The 23,376-nt window shown below is 41.1% G+C and overlaps 1 protein-coding gene across 10 annotated transcripts in view; it reads right to left on the bottom strand.

Moving 5' to 3' along the window:
• The window catches only part of UBR4 (ubiquitin protein ligase E3 component n-recognin 4), a 283,469-nt gene that overhangs the window by 141,535 nt on the left and 118,558 nt on the right, over positions 1 to 23,376 (bottom strand). For 7 of the 10 annotated variants that reach the window (XM_033921741.1, XM_033921739.1, XM_033921738.1 and 4 more), the window contains 9 exons: positions 23,081 to 23,238; positions 18,931 to 19,102; positions 15,729 to 15,930; positions 14,595 to 14,758; positions 12,073 to 12,289; positions 11,022 to 11,238; positions 4,922 to 4,954; positions 2,714 to 2,777; positions 2,495 to 2,629 (listed from right to left, as the gene is read on the bottom strand). In XM_033921741.1, the coding sequence (XP_033777632.1) occupies positions 2,495 to 2,629; positions 2,714 to 2,777; positions 4,922 to 4,954; positions 11,022 to 11,238; positions 12,073 to 12,289; positions 14,595 to 14,758; positions 15,729 to 15,930; positions 18,931 to 19,102; positions 23,081 to 23,238 (1,362 nt within the window). The remainder of the gene's footprint in view (positions 1 to 2,494; positions 2,630 to 2,713; positions 2,778 to 4,921; positions 4,955 to 11,021; positions 11,239 to 12,072; positions 12,290 to 14,594; positions 14,759 to 15,728; positions 15,931 to 18,930; positions 19,103 to 23,080; positions 23,239 to 23,376) is intronic. The other 3 variants (XM_033921740.1, XM_033921746.1, XM_033921745.1) reach the window with 1 other exon arrangement.

Here is a 23,376-nt window from a genome sequence, read left to right on the forward strand (position 1 = left end):
CATTCTTTATGCTTTACATGATCTGTTCTATTCGCTCCTTAATTCTCTCTTTGGCACTGAATGTTCTTAGTTAGTCAACAGATCGATTACTGTAATTCATTGTACGCAGGCTTACAACAAAAAACTCCTCAGACTACAATTAATTCCGAACACAGCTCAGAAATCTGACCACATAACCCCACTCTTAAAGAAAGAACACTGGCTTCCAGTATCCCACTGGATTTCATATGGCACTGGTTTCAGGGGAACCAGACTATCTTTCTCAACACCTTATTTCATATAGACCTACCAGATCCTTTCAATCAATACATCAAAATCAACTTACCATCATTGCATACCACAAACACTTTAGAAAGAATCCTTCTGGTCTATAGGCCACAAAAGTGGAACTCGCTCCCTCTCTGCCTTCCATCTTCTTTGGAACGCTTTAAATTTGAACCAAAAACCTTCCTTTTCTAAGATGTCTACTCCTGATTGCCCTTAAAATTCTTCCTTCGTTCTATCTAAAACAGCTCTGCCTACCTTTTCCCTGTAGTGTTTCCCCTCCTCTGTTTTCTGTCAAATACTTTCTAACCTCACTTTCTTGTTTCGGCTTTAATCAGAAACTATGTATTCTTTTTCCCTATTATAAGCCTAGAAGGTTCGCCCATAGTGTGGCATAGAAAGAATTTTTTTTAAAAAACCTTGAAACTTGTCTCTTTAGGATTTTTTGTGGATTAATCTTTTGGTTAGTGTTTTCATGTTTTATTTTCAAGTTTCAGGTTTATAAAATATCTGATATACTATCCATCAGTGATACCATCAATTTTATAATATCTAATTACTAAAAATTAATAGGGCTAGAAAGAGACTAGGAATATTGTTTAGATCAGTGTTTTTCAACCGCTGTTCCGCGGCACACTAGTGTGCCGCGAGATGTTGCCTGGTGTGCCGCAGGGCCGCCAGGCCCGGAGCTGACAGGGGGCCCGAGGCAGGGGCGCCAGTAGCTCGCCAAGGCAAAGTGAGTCGATCACCCAGGACTCACTTTGTCTTGGCGATCTAATCTATCGAGACGATAAGTCTTCTTCTCCCCGACGTCAATTCTGTAGTTGGAGAGGAAGTTCGGGCCAGCCAATCGCTGCCTGGCTGGGCGGAACTTCCTTTCCGATTGCAGAATTGACGTCAGGGAGAGCATGCGTCGGCGTCGGCTTTGGGGCCTGTTATCCATTGGTGGGTCCTGTTTCCCGATGGCAGCGGCAGTGGCTTGGGGAACGGCAGGGAGAAAGAAAGAAAGGGGGCAGGCAGGGAAACGGAAGGAAAGAAGAGAAACAGAAAAAAAGAAAGAAAGGTCAGGGAGAGAGGAAGAAAAAGTTGGGGGAGGGAATGAGGTTTGGAGGAGAGAAAGCATACAGGCTGAAAGAAAGATTGGATGCACAGTCAGAAGAAGAAAGTGCAACCAGAGACTCATGAAATCACCAGACAAGGTAGGAAAAATGATTTTATTTTAAATTTAGCAAAGTGGAGGCAGTATTACCACAGTTTTCAAAGGAATTTGCCCAAATAACTTAATAGTTAACTGGGTAAATTCCCAGAGATGAAAACTTCCCTTCACTTACTATGCACAGTTCTGAATTTATATCTGCTGTCTATATTTTACAATATGGTCACCTTTTACTAAACCGCAATAGTGGTTTTTAGCGCAGGGAGCCTATGAGCGTCAAGAGCAGCGCTGGGCATTCAGCGCAGCTCCCTGCGCTAAAAACTGCTATTGTGGTTTAATAAAAAGGATGGAGGGTATATTTGTCTATTTTTGTATGCTATAAAAACCAAATACAGAGAGAGACTGAGAGCTGTTGACGAAGAGCTACGTGTGTGTCTTTCTTCGATTCCAGCCAGAATATCAGCTTTGTGTTCAGCCAAACAGGCCCAGGTTTCGCACTGAATAAAGTATTTTATAATTTTTATTTCGTAATAAAGTAATTATAAAATACTTTATTTGTGTTTATTTGATTCCTATTCAAGAGAATTACTTTATATATAGTCAATATAAGCAGAGAGTTAAATTTTTTAACATTTTCTAATGGTGGTGTGCCTCGTGATTTTTTTCATGAAACAAGTGTGCCTTTGCCCAAAAAAGGTTGAAAAACACTGGTTTAGATTATGAGGTTAGACAACGATAAAGATGTAAAAAAACAAACAAACCAAAAACTCAGCTGTAAAAACAAAGCAGGTTAAGAGAGTAGTTTTCCATATTTCCACATTCCAGCTCTTCCTAAGTCTCCACAAGTTCGGTGACAAAATAAAAGCTATAGCACATTAAAGGACTTTCAAAGAAAAATGTTTTCTGAAAAGAAATTCTGAATTTTAGGAAGTAATCCCGTAACAAAGGGCAAATGCTGAAGACTGAGCATTGTGCATCTGGTCTATTTATTTATGGATTTATGCTATTTTGCAATCCAATCAGAATGTAAGATGTTGTGTATTAAAACATTTCCAATGAATTAAGCAAGCTTACCTTATGGTTATGATATGCTACACGACTGGTATGTAAACTGGCCAGCAAACTCTTGGTCTGATGCTGAACACTGGCAGGCGTAGGCATTGACAAGAGCAGGGTAGCAAGATCGAGAGCAGCCATTCGGTTCTTTTCCTGCCACAAGAGCATCACAAGAATCACTTGAAGCTCCCCATTTTCCATCCTATAAAGTCAAGCTGTGTACAGAAGCTTATTTACCTTTTCTGTGACTGATCCAAGAGCAAAACTGTTTTCCAGGGCTTCCAAAGAACTTGCCACAAGCCTGAATGAACGAAAGATGAACATTCTGTAGAAAAGCAACATTTCCATTGTATTCTTCTAAGAAAACTATAGAGCGGCGATAGTGAGCTACACTAAACATACCATAGTGAAGCCAGTGAACTCCAAGTGAAATACAGAAGAGCTGAAAAGGAAGCATCTCAGGTTGTAGCATTCAAACAGTTCTCCCTTAGACGTTGGCAAGCTCGGCTTCATTTCACTGCTCTTCTACCACAAAAATGTTCTTTATACTCTTAATATGGATCTTCATTATACCATGCTTTCCCAAAAATAAGACACTCTTCTATTAATTTGGGGTTTATTTTCGGGGGGGGGAGGGTGTCTGTCTGTCTGTGTGCAACGATCATCTCTTACCCATCCCCTTGTGCAGAATCTTTCTATCCCTCCCTCCCCCCCCCCCGTGCAGCAGAACCCTGAAAGCAATTTCATTGTGTTGCATTAGATCTAATCTAATCTAAGCATTGTTCTTGGATGATACATCTTCCCTATAAAATAGAGCTTTAAATGGTTAAACAAACAAATTACAGATCATCCTTAAACAAACTGAATTTCAGATGTCATAACATTTCTGAAATAAAAAAGTTTTTGAGATCTTTGTGGAAAACATAACGGATGGGCTTTTCTGAGGTAACAACAATCCCAAACAGCTTCAAAGTTTACTGTAAAGGAAGCCTGTGCTGAAGTGTGTCTCGCATCATTTTGACAACTTTTAAAAGACTGTTACACTCAGTGTCTGGGGGTGTCACAGCCCAACTAAAGCCAGCATTTGGGGTTAGAAATCCCAGGACTGCTGCTACACTGGATTTTCTTCACTAATTTTGGGGTGTTGTACAGATAATACGAAGCCATTCCCCGTGCAGCAGAACCCTGACAACACCGCCAACCCATCCCCTGCGTAGCAGAACCCCAACGACACCGCCAACCCATCCCCCTGCGCAGCATCTTTCCATCTCTCCCTCCCAACCCCCCGTGCAGCAGAACCCCTATGACTCTCCCACCGTGAGGCCAACATACCTCCATTCCAAATAGCGGTGGCGGCAGCAGCAATGAACAAGGCTGCTTTGCGGCCGTCCCCATGCCGTGTCGCTGTATGACATCATCAGTGATGCAGAAGAGGGATGGGAAGGCCCTGAAGCAGCCTGTTTAATGCTGCTGCCGCTGCGGTTTGTAACAAAGGTATGTCAGCCTCGCGGTGGGAGGGTCGACGGGGTTCTGCTGAATGGGATGGGAAGGAGGAATGGAAAGATGCTGCGCAAGGGAGATGGGGGAGGGAGAAAGTGCAGCCGCTGGCGAATCAGGAAGTGTCAAGGACGTTCGGGAGGGGCTTCGGAGGTCGATCCAACTAGGGCTTATTTTTGAGGCAGGGCTTATATTAGGACCTACCCTGAATCATGCTAGGGCTTATTTTTGAGGTAGGTCTTATTTTCAGGGAAACACGGTACTTTCACAATTTAGGAAATCTCTCAACAGAGACTGATAATTGCATAATAGTTTAATGAGAACCCAAAAGTCAAAAATTTCCTCTGGGACATGAACTTGATATGGGAGAATTTTACACATCAAGTATTCCTTGCCTGTTCTTTTGTTTTGTCAGCACAGAAGAACTACCTGTTATAGATGAAATAATCCTATTAAATTGAAATGTATGACGTGGACTCATATGTATAAGAAAAAAAGAGAAATGAAGGGAGTAAAAGGAAAGAGGAGCAGCAAAAGATGGGAATGGTCCCTTGAATAGCCAGTTTGGTCAAGTTGCTTCTGTCAATCTCTTATAAAGTTTGGAACAACCGTCATTGCTACAACAGTCTTGCTCTTCGGTTCACAAACCGAAGAGAAAAACTTGCAATTTTGGTGAAAGGAGAACTGTAGAGGCAGTAACATAGCTGGGTGGCTTTGCTGCGATATCTGCCTTTATCGAGGTCCTAAGATTCTACTCTCATTCCTTACAGAAACATTGGAACACACCACATAGTTGAAAATATCAAATTCCTGATATTCTGTACAATCATTTGCCATGCGATGACTCACATGTAAAGCAGAAAATGTCATTTAAAAAGAAAAACTAACAAAAACAACAACAGTCTCTGATTAACACACACACGTGCAAAGAAAAGGAGGCATACTAACCGGTCCACGGTTGTTAAGGACTCAGTTTCAGAACTTTAGGGGAGCAAAGAAAAAGGAAAAAAAAACATGTGAAGCCAACAAAAGCCATCTGAATATGTTCAAAGCAAAATACAAATGAAATGAAGGAAGGGAGTGACAGGAAAAAACTAAGCAAATCGTCTTGTCATACAAACACATGCAGATACTCAAAAACTTAAAAGAAAAACTGCTAACGTCATCTTTTCCAACACAGAGACAAGAAGGCTTTAGCAGCAGTCCCTTTGAAGCATCAACTGCCTTCTGATTTCCCTCTCAAGGAAGAGGGGAAGCTGGCAGTGAACTGGTTGCAAGCATCCTACAGCTTTGGAGCATTAAAAACCCGACCTCCACACCAGGCCACAGGATGGAGGGAAATGGGAAAGGTCATTGAAGATATTGTCTTTTCAGAAGACAACATGGGTCCATCAAGCCCAGCATCCTGACCATCACTAGGTGGTACTGAGCAGATCTCCAGGAAGTTACAAAGTTTAAGATTGTTTTCCAATAAAAACCATCAAAAGATGACCAACAACAGCTGTGATTATAAACTGCAAAAATACCTCACAAAATTGCAGTTCCCAAATATTCAGTGTTGAATATTATTGCAATTTAATTCTCTGTTTGAACAGATGAGGTCAAACACCAATCAATGGGACTCTGAATTTCGCTGCAACTGCTGGGGTACTTTTCGACAGTTGGAGAAGCAGTTAAGCAGATAAGTTAGTTATATTGTTCAACACTTTTCACTACAGTTTTTAATACTATTGTGATTTGTTTGTTTGATAATTTTGAAGCTTGATACTGCAATGATAACTGTTGCTAGAGTATTATAGTAGTAATGCCTGATTCATTTAAATTTAATCAAGTGCTGACAAGGCCATCCCTCTAGATATGGTGATACCAATGGACAAACTTTCTAGGGGCTTTAGTCTGGTTTACATATAAGGCAATAACTTTTCTAATACACTATATAAAGTATTCAGCATTTCACTTGGGTGAATCTCTTCATAAAGGCGGTTAATAAATTCCAGTATATACATAATAAATAAATAACCACAAAAGCAAATGACCATAGACAATTAAAAGGAAAATCTCTTATAGGACGTAACGAACCACTCACCAAAGGACTACTGATGAAGGATAAAGCCCTCCAACTGGCATAACAACCTAACCAAAATGCTTCTGGAAATAGAAAACAAACTGATGCTAAGAACAACAACTGAACTGGACTGGTCCATGGAGACTTAAGGAAAGAAAATTAGCAATACAGAATTAATTTATCCTTTCTTATTGTCCCACCAGACCAGTCCAGAGGGGTGGGATGCTGAAATACCCGACACTAACACTTTGGCTGCATCACTTAACATCCACACAATAGTGACAAACAAGAGTGTATAGATTTCCAGGTTGCTACTTTACAAATTTCATGAAAAGGGACTAAGTGCTCTGTGCCCAAGAAGCAGATTGACCTCTTGTAGAATGAGCTTTTGAATTGTCTCGAACTAGATGAACTTGAAGATATAAGCAGAAGCAATAGCTTCTTTAACCCACCAAGTAATTGTCTGTTTTGAAGCTGCTTCCCCTTTATAGGATCCACGGAAAGAAACTAAACTAAACTAAACTAAACCTTAGGTTTGTATACCGCGCCATCTTCACAAGCATAGAGCTCGGCACGGTTTACAGGGTTAGGTTGAAAAGGAGCTACAATGAAGGGTTATAGGAAAGGAGCTAGGAAAATAAAGAGGGACAGGGTACCAAAGAGTGGGAGGTGTTAGATTTTTGAAAAGAGCCAAGTTTTCAGGTGTTTGCGGAAGGTTTGGAGGGAGCTTGAAATTCTGAGCGGGGATGTGAGGTTGTTCCAGAGTTCTGTGGTTCTAAAGGGGAGGGATGTTCCTAGTTTTCCTATGCGGGATATACCTTTTGCAGAGGGGAATGATAGTTTCAGTTTTTGGGAGGATCTAGTGGAATTAGGGTTAGAGGAGTTCCAGAAGAGTGGGATAACGGGAGGGAGGATGCCATGTAGGATCTTGAAAGCTAAACAGGCACATTTAAAGAAGACTTTGGAGTGAACTGGGAGCCAGTGAAGTTTGGACAGGAGTGGGGAGACGTGGTCGAACTTGCCTTTAGCGAAAATAAGCTTGGCCGCAGCGTTCTGGATTAGCTGAAGTCTATGGAGTTTTTTTTTAGTTAGGCTTAAATAGATGGAGTTGCAATAATCCAGTCTAGAAAGGATGGTGGATTGAACAAGGAGAACAAAGTGAGAATGATGAAAGTACGATCTCACTTTCCTCAGCATATGAAGACTAAAGAAGCATTTTTTTTTTACCAAGAAGTTGAGGTGGTCATTGAAGGAGAGAGAGGAGTCTATGATGATGCCAAGGACTTTGCTTGAAAACTCAAGCTGAAGAGTGGAGCCAGAAAATAATGGAATGGAGGTGGGTAAATGACCTAATATTGGGCCGAGCCAAAGTAGTTTTGTTTTGGACTCGTTCAATTTCATTTGTACAGAATGTGCCCAGGATTGAAGGTTCATTATACATGCGGATATGTTCTCAGCGAGGTTAGTGAGGTTCGAGTCGGTCTCAAGGAGGATGAGGATATCGTCAGCATAGGTGTAGAGAGTTTCCAGGGGGGATAAATGAAGGAGTTTCAAAGAGGACATGTAAATATTGAAAAGGATAGGAGAGAGGGGTGAGCCTTGCGGGACTCCACATATCAGCTTCCAGGGAGGGGATGAGGTACCGTTTATGTTAACGGTGTAGGAGCGTAAGCGTAGGAATTTCGAGAGCCAGTCTAGGACTGTGGAACCTATGCCTATTTCAGAGAATTGGAAGATTAGGATATCATGATGGACGACGTCAAAAGCTGCGGAGAGGTCAAATTGTAGAAGTACAGAAAATTTGTTGCGAGAATGAAGTTGTTGTACCTTAGAGATTAGTGAGGCTAATAGGGATTCGGTGCTGAAGTTGGGTCTGAAGCTGAATTGGTGGGGTAGGAGAATAGAGAATCTTTCTAGGTAGGATGAGAGTTGAGCGGATATGATGGATTCTAACATCTTGGTTAGGAGAGGGATATTTGCTATTGGACGGTAATTGGAGGGAATAGAGGGGTCAAGGTCGGTCTTTTTCAGTAGAGGGGTTAGTGCAATATGTCCCATTTCGGAGGAGAAAAGGCCCGATGTTAGAGCAGCATTTATAAGTTTGGTGAGGGAAGCAATGGCCTGTGTAGAGATATTCTCGAATAGGTAGGAGGGGAAAGGATTCAAGGTACATTTGCAAGTTTTTAGTTTGAGGCAGAGTTTGGAGACTTGCAATTCGGAAACAAGCTCAAAAACGGTCCAGGATCTGTCGGCTGGAATGGGATTGGAGACAGGCAGGGAAGGGTTGAGGTCAGTAGAGATTAGGGAGTTGTAGGAGACTGTAGGGAAGGAGCATCTTAGGGTGGTAACCTTTTCATTGAAGAATTTTGCAAGGGCATCTGCTGATAGAGACGAGGGGAGCAAGGATGGGTCCTTTTTTGTAGTTAAGGAGCGCCAAATGTTAAACAACGCACTGATCTGGTTGTTGGATCTGGAGATTTTATCTCCGAAGAAATTCTTCTTGGCTTTTTTTAGTAATGAATTGTAAAGTTTAATATTGACCCTCCAGGTCTGTCTATCTGAGGGGGATTTAGATTTTTTCCATTTGCGCTCCAAAGTGCGACATTTCTGTTTCAGCTCTCTATGGAGCGGTAGATACCAAGGGGCCTTTCGGGGGTAGGAGATGGTTTTTGTGGATATTGGAGCAAGGGAGTGATAGATGGATTCGGAGAGGGAGATCCAATTGCACCAGCAGGATTCAGAGTCTGTAGGCTTAGGATTTGAGGAGAGTTGGTTGAGAAATTTGGACCAGAAAAGATTACTCAAAATTTTCTTGCGGAAGGTTATTGAATGGGAGGAATGGGATGGGGGTTCAAGGTGTGACATGAAAATGGGGAGGCAAGTAGCCCCTAAGAAGTGATCAGACCAAGGGACTTGTTCCCAACGGGTGTCATCGGTTGAAGTTTTGAAGGCAGTAAGGTCGAGGAAAGTGGTGAAGTCTAGTGTATGTCCTTTTTCGTGGGTTGGAGAAGAGGTAGGTGAGGGAAAACCTAGAGAGGTAAGGAAGTTGTTAAATTCGATCGTGTCCTTGCTGTTGGTGTCATCAAGGTGGAGATTAATATCACCAACAATCAGTAGTCTTTGAAATTTAAGAAAGGCGTTTGTTATAGCCTCAAAGACGAGATTGGAGGAGTTGTTCCAAGGGTTGGGTGGGCGGTATAGTAATAAGATGCTCAATGGGTGACTGCGAAGTTCATCATTGACAGAGACAAGCATATATTCTAGAGAGGCGTGAGTGCCCTTCTCGAGGAGCTAGACGTCAAAGAAAGATTTGTAGAGCAGTGCCAGTCCGCCTCCTTATCTGATTTCCTTGTCTCCATACTCTTCAGGTACTTCTTCCACATGCAGTGGTAAGAGTGTAGATCAGTGGTCTCCAAAGTCCTTCGTTGTGGCCCTCAACCAGTTGGCTGAAATATTCCTTAGCTCATGCAAATTCATTAAACTGGACTACTACAACTCCATCTGCTCGAATTCACAAAATGCAACTCATCCAAAACACTGCCTTAAGACTTATCTTCAACCTGAGAAAATACGACTTAGTCACAACCTTCATCAAACAATTGCACTGGCTACCCATCCCATCACAAACAACATTCAAAATATCTTGCATCATTCACCGCATACTGTATGGAAACTCTGCGGCCCCACTCATCCAGCTCTTCTCACTAGAATAGTCTACTTCTCACAGAATCCTCAACAGGATGCTACTAAATCTCCCATCCACAAAAGATCTTCACTACAAACGAGTTTTCCACTCCATGCTTACCTTTCTAGGAGTAAAAACTTGGAATGGCCTTACAGAAAATGACCAGAACTGAACCTTGCCACATCCTCTCCTCCTCCCCTTTCTCTCCCACCTCCACTCCCCCCTCTCTCTCCCTCCTACCTATCCACCTCCCCTCCCTCCCTCCTCTCCTCCCTCCCTCCTCTTGCCTCTCTTTACAGTCACCTTGAGCCTGTGTAGGTATGAGTGACGCATAAATAGAAGATTAGATTAGATTAAGTTCAATCTTGCATTAAATGTCTGAAAAAAGAATTGTTGTAGGGTAGGTGTAGGACCTCCTATGCCTGCACCATATGTACATAGGATAGGTCAAAGGTCAGGAGTCCCATTTAAATATACATGTGACAAAGCTAGAGAAACCACAAAACTCTTACATTCAGAGAATTGTGGAAATTATGCCAAAGTTTTGCTAAAACACAGAAGAGAGCACGATGACAAAGCAATGTTACTTACCGTAACAGTTGTTATCCAGGGACAGCAGGCAGCTATTCTCACTAGATCTACAGACCAGGAAATTCAGGTTCTGGCTGTGTGTAATGCATCTCTGCAGAGGAATGGAGTTGGAATCTCCATCCCAAATTCTGGCTACTATGGATACGAGTCTTCACGGCAGGGGGGGTGGGGAGGAGGAGCAGCACTGTCTCAATCGATTTATGCAAGAACAATGGTCAGCTCAGATGATGCACCAAAAGGAAAATACGTTCATTTTAACATAGGAGCTATCAACCAACCAATACTCAGACAAATAAAACCTTGGGACCTGGGTTGACCAATGTTGGAGGCAGGATAGTGGGCTTGATGAGCCTTCAGTCTTTCCCAATATGACAATTCTTATGTAAAATGCCCTACCATGAGTAGAAGCCCTGCAAAGTCTATCCAGTCTGACCAACAAGATAAACTAGTATGATGCAATATTATATATACTGGACATACTCGCACTTGATCTTGATAAACTGTATCTTTGCCATTTTCAGGGCACCAACATTCCTTTGTTCTAAATGCATCCTTGACTAATATCAACTAAATTTTTATTCTTAAACACATTCTACTACCAAACTCCAATGTTCAAAACTCAAACACTGATTTCACTATTTGCTAACCATTAAAAAAAATGAAATGATCAACTAGTTATAAACTTGTCCAAGGAATCCAGAACTCACCTCTCCAATACAGTTCCGCTGGCAGGAGCAGGCACGGCAGGATCAGCATCTCCAGTACCATTTCCTTGATTAAGGTTTGGGGGGCACACACTGCTCACTGAAGCTGCTGGAAAATCTTCTGGGGCTTCATCAGGCCAGCCAAACTGCTCCTTTGTCTTACCATAAATTTTAATAGCATCCATCATGGTAACTCCAGCTGGATCAACAGAAGCCCCAACTGCAATATAGAAGATGAAATTTACAGACACATGAACCCTTAAAAACAGGACAGCAGGTTGATTAAAAAAAATATATAACTATGTCTGTCTCTTTTCCCCCCACCCTCTACACCATCACTCCCCCCACCCTCTACACCATCACTCAATCTCTTTAGATGTTATATATTATGCATTGGAAATGTTATTTCTTTTCTTCTCTTTTTTATTTAAATGGAGGTTTTATTTTGATTGAACTATATTGTAAACCGTTTTGATCCTTTTTTTGGATTTATATGCGGTATATAAAGATTTTAATAAACAAACATTCTCTTTCCCCTCTCTCTCCCCCCCCATCACTATCATCCATTCACTCCCCCCCTCACCATCTGCATTGCCCATTTCCTTTCCCCTCTTGTGCATGTTGCTACTGGCTCTGCCTATCTCAGAAACAGGAAATTACACCACAGTTGATCTCACTCTGGCAGACCCAGAAATAAGAAGGGGAGGGGAGAGGGAAGAGACATGGCTATGTTGGACGGTTGGGGGACAAGGGAAAGAGACACAGGGGTGATGCAGTGAGCCTAACCGGTGCTTGAGTAAGTAAGCAGGTGGTCAGTAAGAAAGGTAAGGTTACGATCATTAATCTACTCAAACTCCATGAGGAACTGATTGGACAGAAAACAGAGGGGGAGGGAGTGTCCTGAGGGATCCCCAGACAATTGGGTTTTCAAGATATTCCTAATGAATATGCATGAGTTATAAAGTAGGTAGTAGGACACTTAACCCAGACCTTACACTGAAGGCACATTTTAAAAGAAATAAGGTTAAATACTAGGAAATGAAAAAATTCTTACTGAAGATAGTGAGCTTCTTATCAGCCTGCAGAGCTTCTTCTCGAGTAAAGGGAAAGTCAAACCAGCGTGCCCTGGTCAGGTTCAGCTGCATGGTCCGGCCAAATATTTCTACATAGGAAGGAGCTCGCTCAATGGCTTGGGTGCCAATCTGTAGGCGCATTCCCGTCATAACCATGGAATTATTGTTGTTACAAACCTCAATGGTAAATCCACCAGGCTGTGGATGGGTGAAAGAAAGGTAGATTTATCAGTAAAAGAAGGAGCAGTTCTAACAATGTATCTCATCAGAACTTACATATATGTATAGGCCACAGGAAACGCCTAGTCTCGTTTTAAAATTCCTAGATAAGCTGCGGCGCTATTGGAGTCCCCCGTACCTTTTAAAATAGCCTCTTCCAATGTCGTGGCCAGCGGTGCAGGGCAGGAGCGATTTTTTCGACATCCAGAGGGAGCTGGGTGTATGATAAGAGGGGGACAAACCAGTATCATTTTATGGTTTCTAAAGCGTAAGAAAAGCCAGATCTTCAAGTGTCCAAATATTTTATCATTTTGATTTCAAAGGTCTTACATCTTTCCTTTATGTTTTGTTTTATTTCTATTTCTATATATTAATAATTGATACCCAAACATGTCTCAAGATCTGGGTTTTCTATTGCATTAGAAACCTTAAAATTATACTGCTTTGTCACCCATCCATCAGCTTTCCCCGTTTCTCACCTTATCTACCCCTTCCTCTTTCAGTGAAAGATGATGGCAGATAAAGGCCAAATGGTCCATCCAAACTGCCCATCTAATAAGGGCGCCATAGAAACATGAGGGCAGATAAAGTTTCAACTCCTTGCCATCATGTTTCTAATGGGACTGATTGATATGCAGACTATTTTTGGGCAGCTAGTGTAGAACGTACATTTTATTGGATGCTTGAAATTAAATACTGGTAAGAGCTCATTACTTTGGATAGAAGAAAAGTTCTCATTATGAGTGGCTAGATTCTTCTTTAGATGGAAATGCTCAGCAACGCAGATGCATTTCCTATGCTAAATATGTTCTCTTTTCTTTAGATGAACTGCAGAAGCTGATTTTTCCACCGACTTCTTTTCGGCCACACTACTGCAATTCCTTATTTCTAAATCATTACTCTCTCATTCAGAGTTGCAGTAAAGATTATTTTGCATAGGATAGAGTTACCTCCACTGACTGTCTGTTGCAGCAAGAACTATTTTTAAAATCTTGTATTTTGCTTTTAAGCTTTTATGTGGACTTTATCTTTTTATTATCAACTGCACATGTCAGTAAATTTGAAATCTTAAAGTCCTCCTCTCTTCACTTAGCCTCATTCACTTAAAAGGGTTTTTAATGTAGTTGCCCTTCAAAGTGCAATTCCTTACCTTTGTCTATCAGATGTGAAATGAACTGAATTAAGGAAAATGGTAGTTGAATAAATATGAAATTAAAAACATATTCCTTATTGTAAATCACTGTTCAGCTAATCGGATGACACAGCATATAAATATTATTAAGAGAGTTTGTGATTGTCATCTCGAGCCTGGAGCTCTAGATCATTTATTATTTTATTGCCCTTTTATTAATTGTTTTTGGAAATTGATCTGGAGTCAAATAAATTGTATGTTGGAAAATCATGTAGCCCTGTCCTATGACACAATTTTATTTGGGGTGTCTATGAGGGCTAAGTGTCAGTTATCCTCTAATAATAACAAGCTTTTAATGATTTTAACAGGAGTTGCCATTCAACAAATAACATACAATTGGAAGGATTATAGAGGGTTAAATTACTGCTTTTGGTGGAGTTCGGTGTGTCATATGTATGAAATGGAAAAAACATTGGCAATTAAAAAAGGATATTTTAATAAATTTAAAGATGTTTGGGGGCCATTAACAGATTATTATAGTAAATAGATTATTATAATAAATAAATTGTATTTAGCCCCATTTATTATGTATGTGTGGAGGGTGGGGGGTGGGGGGTTTTTAAAAGTGTTGGATATTTATAAAGATATATGTATGGGGTTGAGGGAGATAATTCTTGTGGTGTGAAATTGTATATTATGAAGTGATTTATTGTACACTTGTTTGAAAATTTATAATGAATAAAGAAATTAAAAAAAAAAAAAAAAAGAGAGTTTGTGAGGGAAAAATGCTTGAGTACCTGATTGTAACTCACTTAGATAACTTTGGGGTCCTTTTACTAAGGCATGATAGTGCCTGCTAAACATATCCTTTATAGTCTTTAGCGCATGCTAAAACAGCTGGCGTGCATTAGTAAAAGGACCCCTTTGATAGGCGGTTTATAAATACCTAAAATACAAAACAAAAATCCTCATCACTGACGCTGACTGCAAGGGAAAATGGAGAGTGCAGTGGGCTGAGAACCTGGGGAATTGGCATCCCCGGCGAGTCAGGTACAAGTACCTGCATGTAATAAGACATGTAAACCAGAGCAAAGCAAACAGAAGGTACGGATTGGTTCTATAGATGGCTGCAATAGGTTGAAACTTGCCTACCTTTGTATTGGCCACGTACATTCCTGTGGAGTTCAAGCGGTGTTTTATCTGTTGGGCATTGTACACCTGCAACAGGTCACTGCCACCAAATTCCACATCCGTAAGCTGCTGGTTATGTTCAAAGAAATCAATCGGGAAGGTCATCTGACTGGAAGTGCGAGTTGCTGTGGGAGGAGAAATGGTCAAACACAAGCCTTTGCTCTCGCCTCAGAACCTTTAAGAGCACACATAAACCCGTCTACCGTTATAAACCAAACGCATTCTTTTTCAGAACCTCCCCTGTTCACAAGTGTGTGCACCATCAGGCCCAGATAACTGCCATCACTCAATCAAGAATCCTTTCACCCCAACAGTAAACACTTCATCTCCAAATATAACCAAATTTATAACAGCATTTTCTATCCCCCCTCAATAAAAATGTCTAGGTCTGGGTTGAGTGAATGAGTGTGGCCTAGTGGTTAGAGTTAGACCCTGGTCAAGTCACTTAATCCTCCACTGTCCCAGGTACATTAGAAAGATTGTGACAGGGAAAATGCTTGAAGTGCCTATATGTCAACTGCTCTGAAAGAAAAAGCGGTATACAAGTCCCAATTCCTTTTCCCCTAATTACATCAATCAACATGAGGAAAGGAGGATAGAACTACAAAATCAGAAAGAAGAGAAGAGGAGAGAGAAGACTGCATCAAGAAAAAGTCCATAGTCTGCTGTTGAGACAGACATGGGACAATAGCATGGAATTTGGGGGGGGGGGTGTTCAAAACATATTTTCTTTATTAAAGTTTTAATAGAATTACAGAAAAAAATAGAAGCCAACAAGGGCCTCAAGCCATCCATAGCACACTGTCATAAAATTCAAGCAAAGTTAAAACTGGTGAAATATGCCAAGCTAGCAGCCTCCCCTCAATAAACCCCTCTGAAAACTCAAATTAAAATATTCCTGCAGTCCATACTTTTTGCTATGCACCCAATGTATGTCTCCTAATAGCTGTCATCAGAACATCAGACCAATGGTCCATCAAGCCCAGTAGCCCGTTCTCACGGTAAGCCAATCCAGGTCCCTAGTACCTGGCCCAAACCCATGCTAGCAATCCAGGGCAAGCAGTCTCTCAATAACCCATTTCTTTTTCTACTTACTGACGGCTGCTGCCTTGCGTTTGCGTACAGGCTTCATGATGCTGATGACACTGCTGGGCTGTAACGAAGGCTGGAGCCAGTAGGAAGTGTTCTCCACATTAGCCATGTAAATTCTCAGACTGCCATCCTCACACAGCAGGATCATGGTAGTCCTCTGTTGTTCATTACTGGCAGTGTGACGAATGGCAACCATGTCTTGAATCTGAAAGGGCAGAAACGTCGTCATCGCCACAGTTACAGGCAGGTAAAAGAAAACAAGCTTTGAGAACCTGGCAGGACATAGTCACATTTCAGCAACAAGCATGCCTATCCTAAAAGGACAGAAGAGTAATTTCTAAAGCATTTATTTCTATGAGTAAAACAATGATATAACATCACATAACTTTATTCTTCTATACCGCCACAATCCGCAGATTTCTAGGCGGTTTACACCGAAGAGAGCTGGACAATCAGTGAATAACAAAATACAAATAGTAAAAGTACAACATATTTCTCAAGAATAGTCAGAATAAAATTATTAAATTTAGTATGATTTCTGTTTAGAAAATAGATCTGTCAAACAATACAGTCTTAATTTCTTTCTGAAATGCGCCATAAGTCAACCTGTATAAATAGAACTTCTATTTTAGATCATTATAAATTCTAAATTTAGGTATTTACTTTTTTAAGCAATTAGGAGTTAGAGAGCACAAAATCTGTTTTTTGTAATGGAATCAAATGTATATGTTTGTGCAGCTGAGGAAGAGCAGAGGATCCAAGGAAGGCAACAGAAAAGGTAAAAAGTACTAGGAGAAGGAGTTTTTTTTAAACAATGTTTATCCAACAAGCACCTGATTGACTTAACTTTGGGCTGTTTTCTCAGTTAAAACTAAAGTCAGAAGACCTATGAATAGTTCATCTTTAACTCTCTGACCAGTCCTATACATAAAAGGCTATAGTTTAATAAACCTTTTCTTTGTACATCTAAAAATTCTCTTATAAAATTAGATGGCTGATGTGGGAAGAGAATCTTGCATTAAAATGTAAAATGCAATTTTTAGCAATTTGGAACCCCTTTATTCAGTCCCTTAATCCGAGAATGGGGTCATCTCATTTTGAATAAGCTGCAAATATGATACTTTAATGAAGCTTCGGGCTTTGGTTATGCTTTTCGGCTTGGGCTCACAACTCTTGTTTCAAAATACAGCCTTCAGACTGATCTACCCACTCGGAAAATTTGACCACATCACCAATGCCTACCTAGACTCACACTGGCTGCCGATACGAGCCTGAATCCAATTCAAATTTTACTGCCTACTATTCAAAGCAATAAATGGAACTGCACCCACCTACCTAAACAACCATCTAAACCGTAACCGCACATCCAGACTAAGAAGAACTCGGACCCTATTCTCCTATCCACCACTCAAGGGAACACAGCGTAAGAAGATGTACGACAGCCTCCTAGCGACGCAAGCAGCGAAGCTGGACCCCTCCATCTCCAACCTGCTGACAACTAAAGGATAAGGGGATTGAGGGGTACAGATAAAAGTAGAGGTAGGTTATAGGAATAGTCAGAAACCACTTCACAGGTCATGGGCCTGATGGGCCGCCGCGGGAGCGGACCGCTGGGCACGATGGACCTCTGGTCTGACCCAGTGGAGGCAACTTCTTATGTTCTTAACTACAAGTGACTTTAAATCATTTCGAAAAGAAATCAAAACTCTGCTATTCAAAAAAATCTACACAGCCTTCTTACCTCCCCCCCTTGCATCCTCCCTCGCCTCCTCCCTCCTCCTTGCAAATTTCCAGCTGTCCTCCTACTCCTCTACTAATATCTCCTCAATGACTCTTATCAATTAACCAACCTCAAACTGCATCTTCCCTACAAGTATACCTCAATTCTCCAACCTTCCTTCTATCTCTCATCAATGCCTCTACTATGTAACCGACCCTAAATTGTAACTTCCTGGGAATGTCCAGCTATCTTCTACTGTAATCCGCTTAGAACTGCAAAGTACAGGCGGAATAGAAGTCACTAATGTAATCCACCAATCCGCATGGGTGCCTGATAACTGAGATTCCATTGTATCCCTACCATTCCCCCCACCCCATTCATTAAATTTCCTGGAAACTGAGGCAGCAGTAACACGAAAGAGGAGGTGGGAGAAAGGGGGGGTCTCGACCACCCGAGTGTGACACCCCCAAGGACAAAAAAGGGCCAGAAAAAGGACACCTCCTATCCTTTCAACATTCACAACCTAAAAGCCTAACAGGACTGCACAGGCTTACCACCTTCACCTCCTGGAGACTGATTCTAATAGGGATTGCACAACCCACTTGCACTGTACTCAGTTGCCACCTGCTGGTAGAGGAGCATAAACCCATCTGTCTGTGCCGGTCTGGAGGGACGCCAAAGAAATCTAATTTTCAATTAAAATTTGGAAACTTTTTCACATGAGCGATGTGGGTGTTTGGCCTTTCTTAAATAAATGACGTAATAAATATATAAACTTTGTTGTGTTTACTCAGGTTCCCTTTGTCTAATATTACATTTTGTTTAAAGATTAGAAACTATACATCTAGATGCCCTAAGTCCAGTTTCAACAAACAACCCAACTACAGATCTGAAATAAAGGCAACTACATATATTTTTTTTAGGTTTAGAGAACCTAAAATGTAAAGTAACAGATTCAGTAGCTCAAAAGCAATCCAACTAAGACTGTATAACACAAGAGACTAAGTTTGGCGATTTTTCACATTATAGATATCTTTGGACAACTGCATTATTTAAAGAAGAAGTCTACATGGGTTTAAACTAAATTGTAAATTAGGTTTCAGTTTCAGGCAAAAGCAGGACAAAAGGGCAAAAGCCATTTAATTATTCAATCTTAAAATACTATACAGGCTTTAATCTCCTGCTATTTTTTAAAGGGAAAAGTAACAAAAATAAATTATACAAACATAAGCTTACAAATTAAGTGCCTTTGAAGTTTGATTACATTCTTTAATTTTGCACTTTCATTGTAATGCGCCACAAAACCTTTCACGGGTATTACACAAGTACCTTTCAATGTGGACTAATGGATTTTATTTTTTTTTTTAACTTTTAAGAAGTCGCAGAAAATGAAAGGCTTGAGCCAAAGATGCACTATTTCTAAACTCTGCTAACAGGCTTTCTGCATTTTTTACCCTTAAATTTGAATAATAGTGTGACACATACTTTGGCCTTTGCAGGAAGGGTTTTGATCTCTTGGATCAGGAAGCTATCTGGTTTCACCATTACCACCAGAGGAATTCCTGTGGTTTGCTGAACACAGCATACAAGGCCAGGATGATTCATTACTTCAGACCACTGACAAAGAGCTGGTGATGTTTTACTTCCGCCATTTGAACTGCAAAAGAACCACAAAGACCATAAACACATCTAACAAATAAGTTATCTTCCCCATCATCTTCAAATGCAGGGGGGCATCCTCTTAAGATTATGGACAAACAAGTGCTGCCATGTTCAAAGGATGGGTTAGGTTTGTATACCAAGGAGCCAGTGCATGCAAATCTGCCTTGAGAAACGCATGGGGTCAACATGACAACCTACAAGGCTACGTCTGTGTTTCATCAAGCTGTCACAGAGCCTGTTATCCGCCAGTATTGCTTTTGAGGGCAACCTCCTCTAATCCTTCTAGTACAGCACTGTGAAACACAAGCAACGCTATTTGGCCTGGATGTCCCTGGAAGCAGGTGAAAATCTTGATGATGATCTTGGGGAGATAGAAATGTGCAATTCTTCTTCTTCTGAAAAAGGGAATGCATGTGTATTTTAGTTCTATCAAAAACCTGCCCGATTGTCACATGCGTGTGTTCACGATTTGGACATGCATATTCTGACTTTCTAAAAGCTGGATTATGCACATTCAAATAGAGAATAGGGGTTCTAAAATAAGCACCTAATTCTTAAAGTTGTGTCTGCCAGGCAGGCCAGATCCTCCTACTGACTTTCAAACAGTGCTGTAAGCTGCAAAGCTGACTGTTTTGGATTACCAACAGTTTTTTTGCAGCTTATTCTAATGTCACTGCAAGGTTTACAGATGGACATTTGTGACAAGATCTTACTCTAAGCCTCTACTCTCTCCTTTGGATACCAGTTCACCAACTCTTCTCAAGATGCATTTATTTAATCAATGACCTTTGGTTCAATCTCTCCCATTGACACTCTTTGTGATCTTGGGCAAGCCACTTCCCCTGCCTAAGGGGAACAGTGGGTTAAATCGGAGGGAAGGTTGTGCTTTATGTTAAAGAGAGAATTGAGTTAGAGAATGACACCGGGACAAATTTGTCCCTCTTCCCATCCTGTCTCTGCAAATTTTGTTGTTGTCCCATTCCTGTAAACTCTGCCTTAACTGCACAAGCCTCAAACACTTATGATTTTAAGGTATTTGAGGCTTGTGAAGATGAGGACAGAGCTTGCAGGACAGGGGCAGGGACAGGAAAATAATTTGTGAGGACGGGACAGGAAAAAATTTGTCCCATGTCATTCTCTAAATTGAGTCAAACAGAGTAAATAGTTCACGTGTAATCCTTATGGATAGAAATACCATGTATGAAGGGAAGGAGTATACTGATAGAGCTATATTACCATCCACTAGGACAACATAAACAGATAGATGGCAGATTGGATGGGCCAATTGACCTTTATCTACCATCATGTTTCTATGTTTACAGAAATTAAGAAAGCTGGCAAATTGGGCAATAGTATAATAATGAGTTATTTTAACTACCTCATGCAAACAAAATGAAATCCAACAGTATAATCCACCACAGTATCCTCTCAGTAATCTTCAATAGGGGAAAGGACCTCAGAAAACAAAACCAGACACTCATAAAAAGTTTTTGAAAGGATGACTATGATAAAATGAGGAAAATTGTTAAAAAGAAGCAAAAGTTAGAACAGGGGTGTCCAACCTGCGGCCCCGTGACGTATTTTGTGTGGCCCCAGTCGAGGGTGATGCAGTGTTTTCCTCTGCTGCCCCCTGGTGTTTACCGTCTCGCCGGCTCCTTCCTCTGTCTTGCTGCAGCGTTTGCGCGTATATGCGGCCCCAGAAACATTTTTTTGGGCCAATGCAGACCAGGGAAGCCAAAAGGTTGGACCCCCCTGAGTTAGAACATTAAATCAGTCATGGATGTTGTCTAAAAATACCATCTTGGAAGGCAGACCAAATGTATTCCACGTATTAACAAAGGAGAAAGAAGATGAAATGACAGCCAGCATGGTTAAGAGGCAAAGTGAGAGAGTCTATAAGAGCCAAAAAAAAAACATCCTTCAAAAAATGAAAAAAGGATCCAAATGAAAAAAAATAAGCAACATAAGCGCTGGCAAGTTAGATGCAAAGTACCGATAAAGAAGGCTAAAAGAGAATATGAAGAGTACGGTAACTTGTCACAGCTAATCTCACTAACAACCTTTTCAGCAACATCAGAAGCAGAAAGCCTGTGAGGAAATCATTACATGACCAATAGATCATCAAGGAGCAAAAGGGGCGCTGAGAGAGGACAAGGTCACAGCAGAGAGACTGAATTAATTCTTTGCTTCAGTCTTTACAAGAGATCTACCTGAACTAGAAATAATTTTTAAGGATGATGATGATACAGAGGAACTGAATGAAATCTTGGATATCCTGGAAGATGTACTTTGTCAAATCAACAGAATGATAAATCACCTGGACTAGATGGTTTACACCCCAGGGTACTGAAAGAACTCAAATATGAAATTGCTGATCTTCAGTTAGTGATCTCTAACCTGTCGCCAAAATTGTCCACAGTATATGAAGATTGGACTGATTTATAAAAAAGATTCCCGGGTGATCTGGGAAATTACAGATCAGTAAACCTGACTTCAGTTCCAGGCAAAATACAAGTGGAAACTATTATAAAGAAAAAAGTTAGGACCACGGCAGAACGCGATCTAGGGGTGATCATTAGCGAGGACATGAAGGTTGCCAATCAGGTGGAGAAGGCTTCCTCCAGGGCAAGACAAATGATGGGGTGTATCCGCAGAGGTTTCGTCAGCAGGAGACCTGAAGTTGTGATGCCGTTGTACAGAGCCATGGTGAGGCCTCACTTAGAGTACTGTGTTCAGTTTTGGAGACCACACTACCGAAAGGACGTGCTGAGGATCGAATCGGTTCAGTGAACGGCCACCAGGATGGTCATGGGGCTCAAGGATCTCACGTATGAAGAAAGACTAAAGAAATTGCGGCTGTACTCACTTGAGGAAAGAAGAGAACGGGGAGATATGATTGAAACGTATAAATACATCACGGGACGCATCGAGTCAGAAGATGATATCTTCTGGCTCATGGGACCCTCGACCACCAGAGGGCATCCGCTGAAAATCAGGGGAGGGAAGTTTCATGGCGACTCCAGGAAGTACTTCTTCACCGAAAGAGTGGTGGATCATTGGAACAAACTCCCACTCCAGGTGATAAAGGCCAGCAGCGTGACGGATTTTAAGAATAAATGGGATACTCACGTGGGATCTTTAAGGGAGTAAATCCAGGGGGGGGGGATACTTGGAATGGGCAGACTTGGTGGGCTATAGCCCTTTTCTGCCAGTTTTTTCTATGTTTCTAACATGGTTTAAAGGGACAGTCGGCATGGGTTCAGCCAAGGGAAGTCTTGCCTCACCAACTTGCTTCATTTTTTGATGCGAGTAAACAAGAGGACAAACCTGGTTGACGTAGTTTATCTGGATTTTCATAAAGCTTTTGGCAAAGTTCCTCATGAGAGACTCCTGTGAAAATTAAAATGTCATGGGAGAGGGGGCAATGTTCTGTTAAGTATTAGGGGAGATAGGATTGAGATCCTGAGCAATTTAGAATGGATAGACGTGAATCGATTTTTTTACTCTTTCAAAAATTACATGGAACACTCAATGAAGTTAGATGGAAATACCTTTAAAACAAATAGGAGGAAGTATTTTTTCACTCAATAAATAGTTAAGTTCTGGTACTTGTTGCCAGAGGATATGGTAACAGTGCCTAGCGTCGCAGGGTTTGAAAAAGGTTTGCAGAATTTCCTAAAGGAAAAGTTCATAGTCTGCCATGAGGGAAGTCACTGCTTAGCCTGGGATCGTTAGCATGGAATGTTGCTACTCTTTGGGTTTCTGCCAGGTACTTGTGACCTGGAAACAGGATACTGGACTAGATGGACTATATGCTGTTAAGGTACAACTAGACTGTAAGCAAATTCAGCGGAGAAACAACTCACATATTCCGATATGTAACTTACCCTGGGCTTGGATTTTGAAAAAGTAATAAAATAGAAAATACAAATACAATCAATAGATTGAACTTAAGTACAAGTAAAAAACTCACCTTTTTATATTAATGGGGAAAAGCAGTAGCAACTCCAACGCAGATCTGTTTAATGTGGCTGCAAAGGATTTGCCTTGAGAGTAACTGAAGAACAGCATCTGCAGTACATGTGAATAATATATAGATACTCCACCACCAGCCACCTGACCGTTACCGTCCTATAGTGGGACAGAATGGAGAGGCATCCGTTATTTTACGGCACTCATGCACCACTTTCATACTTCCTAAGCAGAAAGCCACAATGAGGAGCTTGTTCAGACAGTCGATACTGAAAAAGAGCAAAACTCTTTGGGCCA

The sequence above is a fragment of the Geotrypetes seraphini genome, chromosome 15 (genome assembly GCF_902459505.1).
Source record: "Geotrypetes seraphini chromosome 15, aGeoSer1.1, whole genome shotgun sequence".
Lineage (NCBI taxonomy): Eukaryota > Metazoa > Chordata > Amphibia > Gymnophiona > Dermophiidae > Geotrypetes > Geotrypetes seraphini.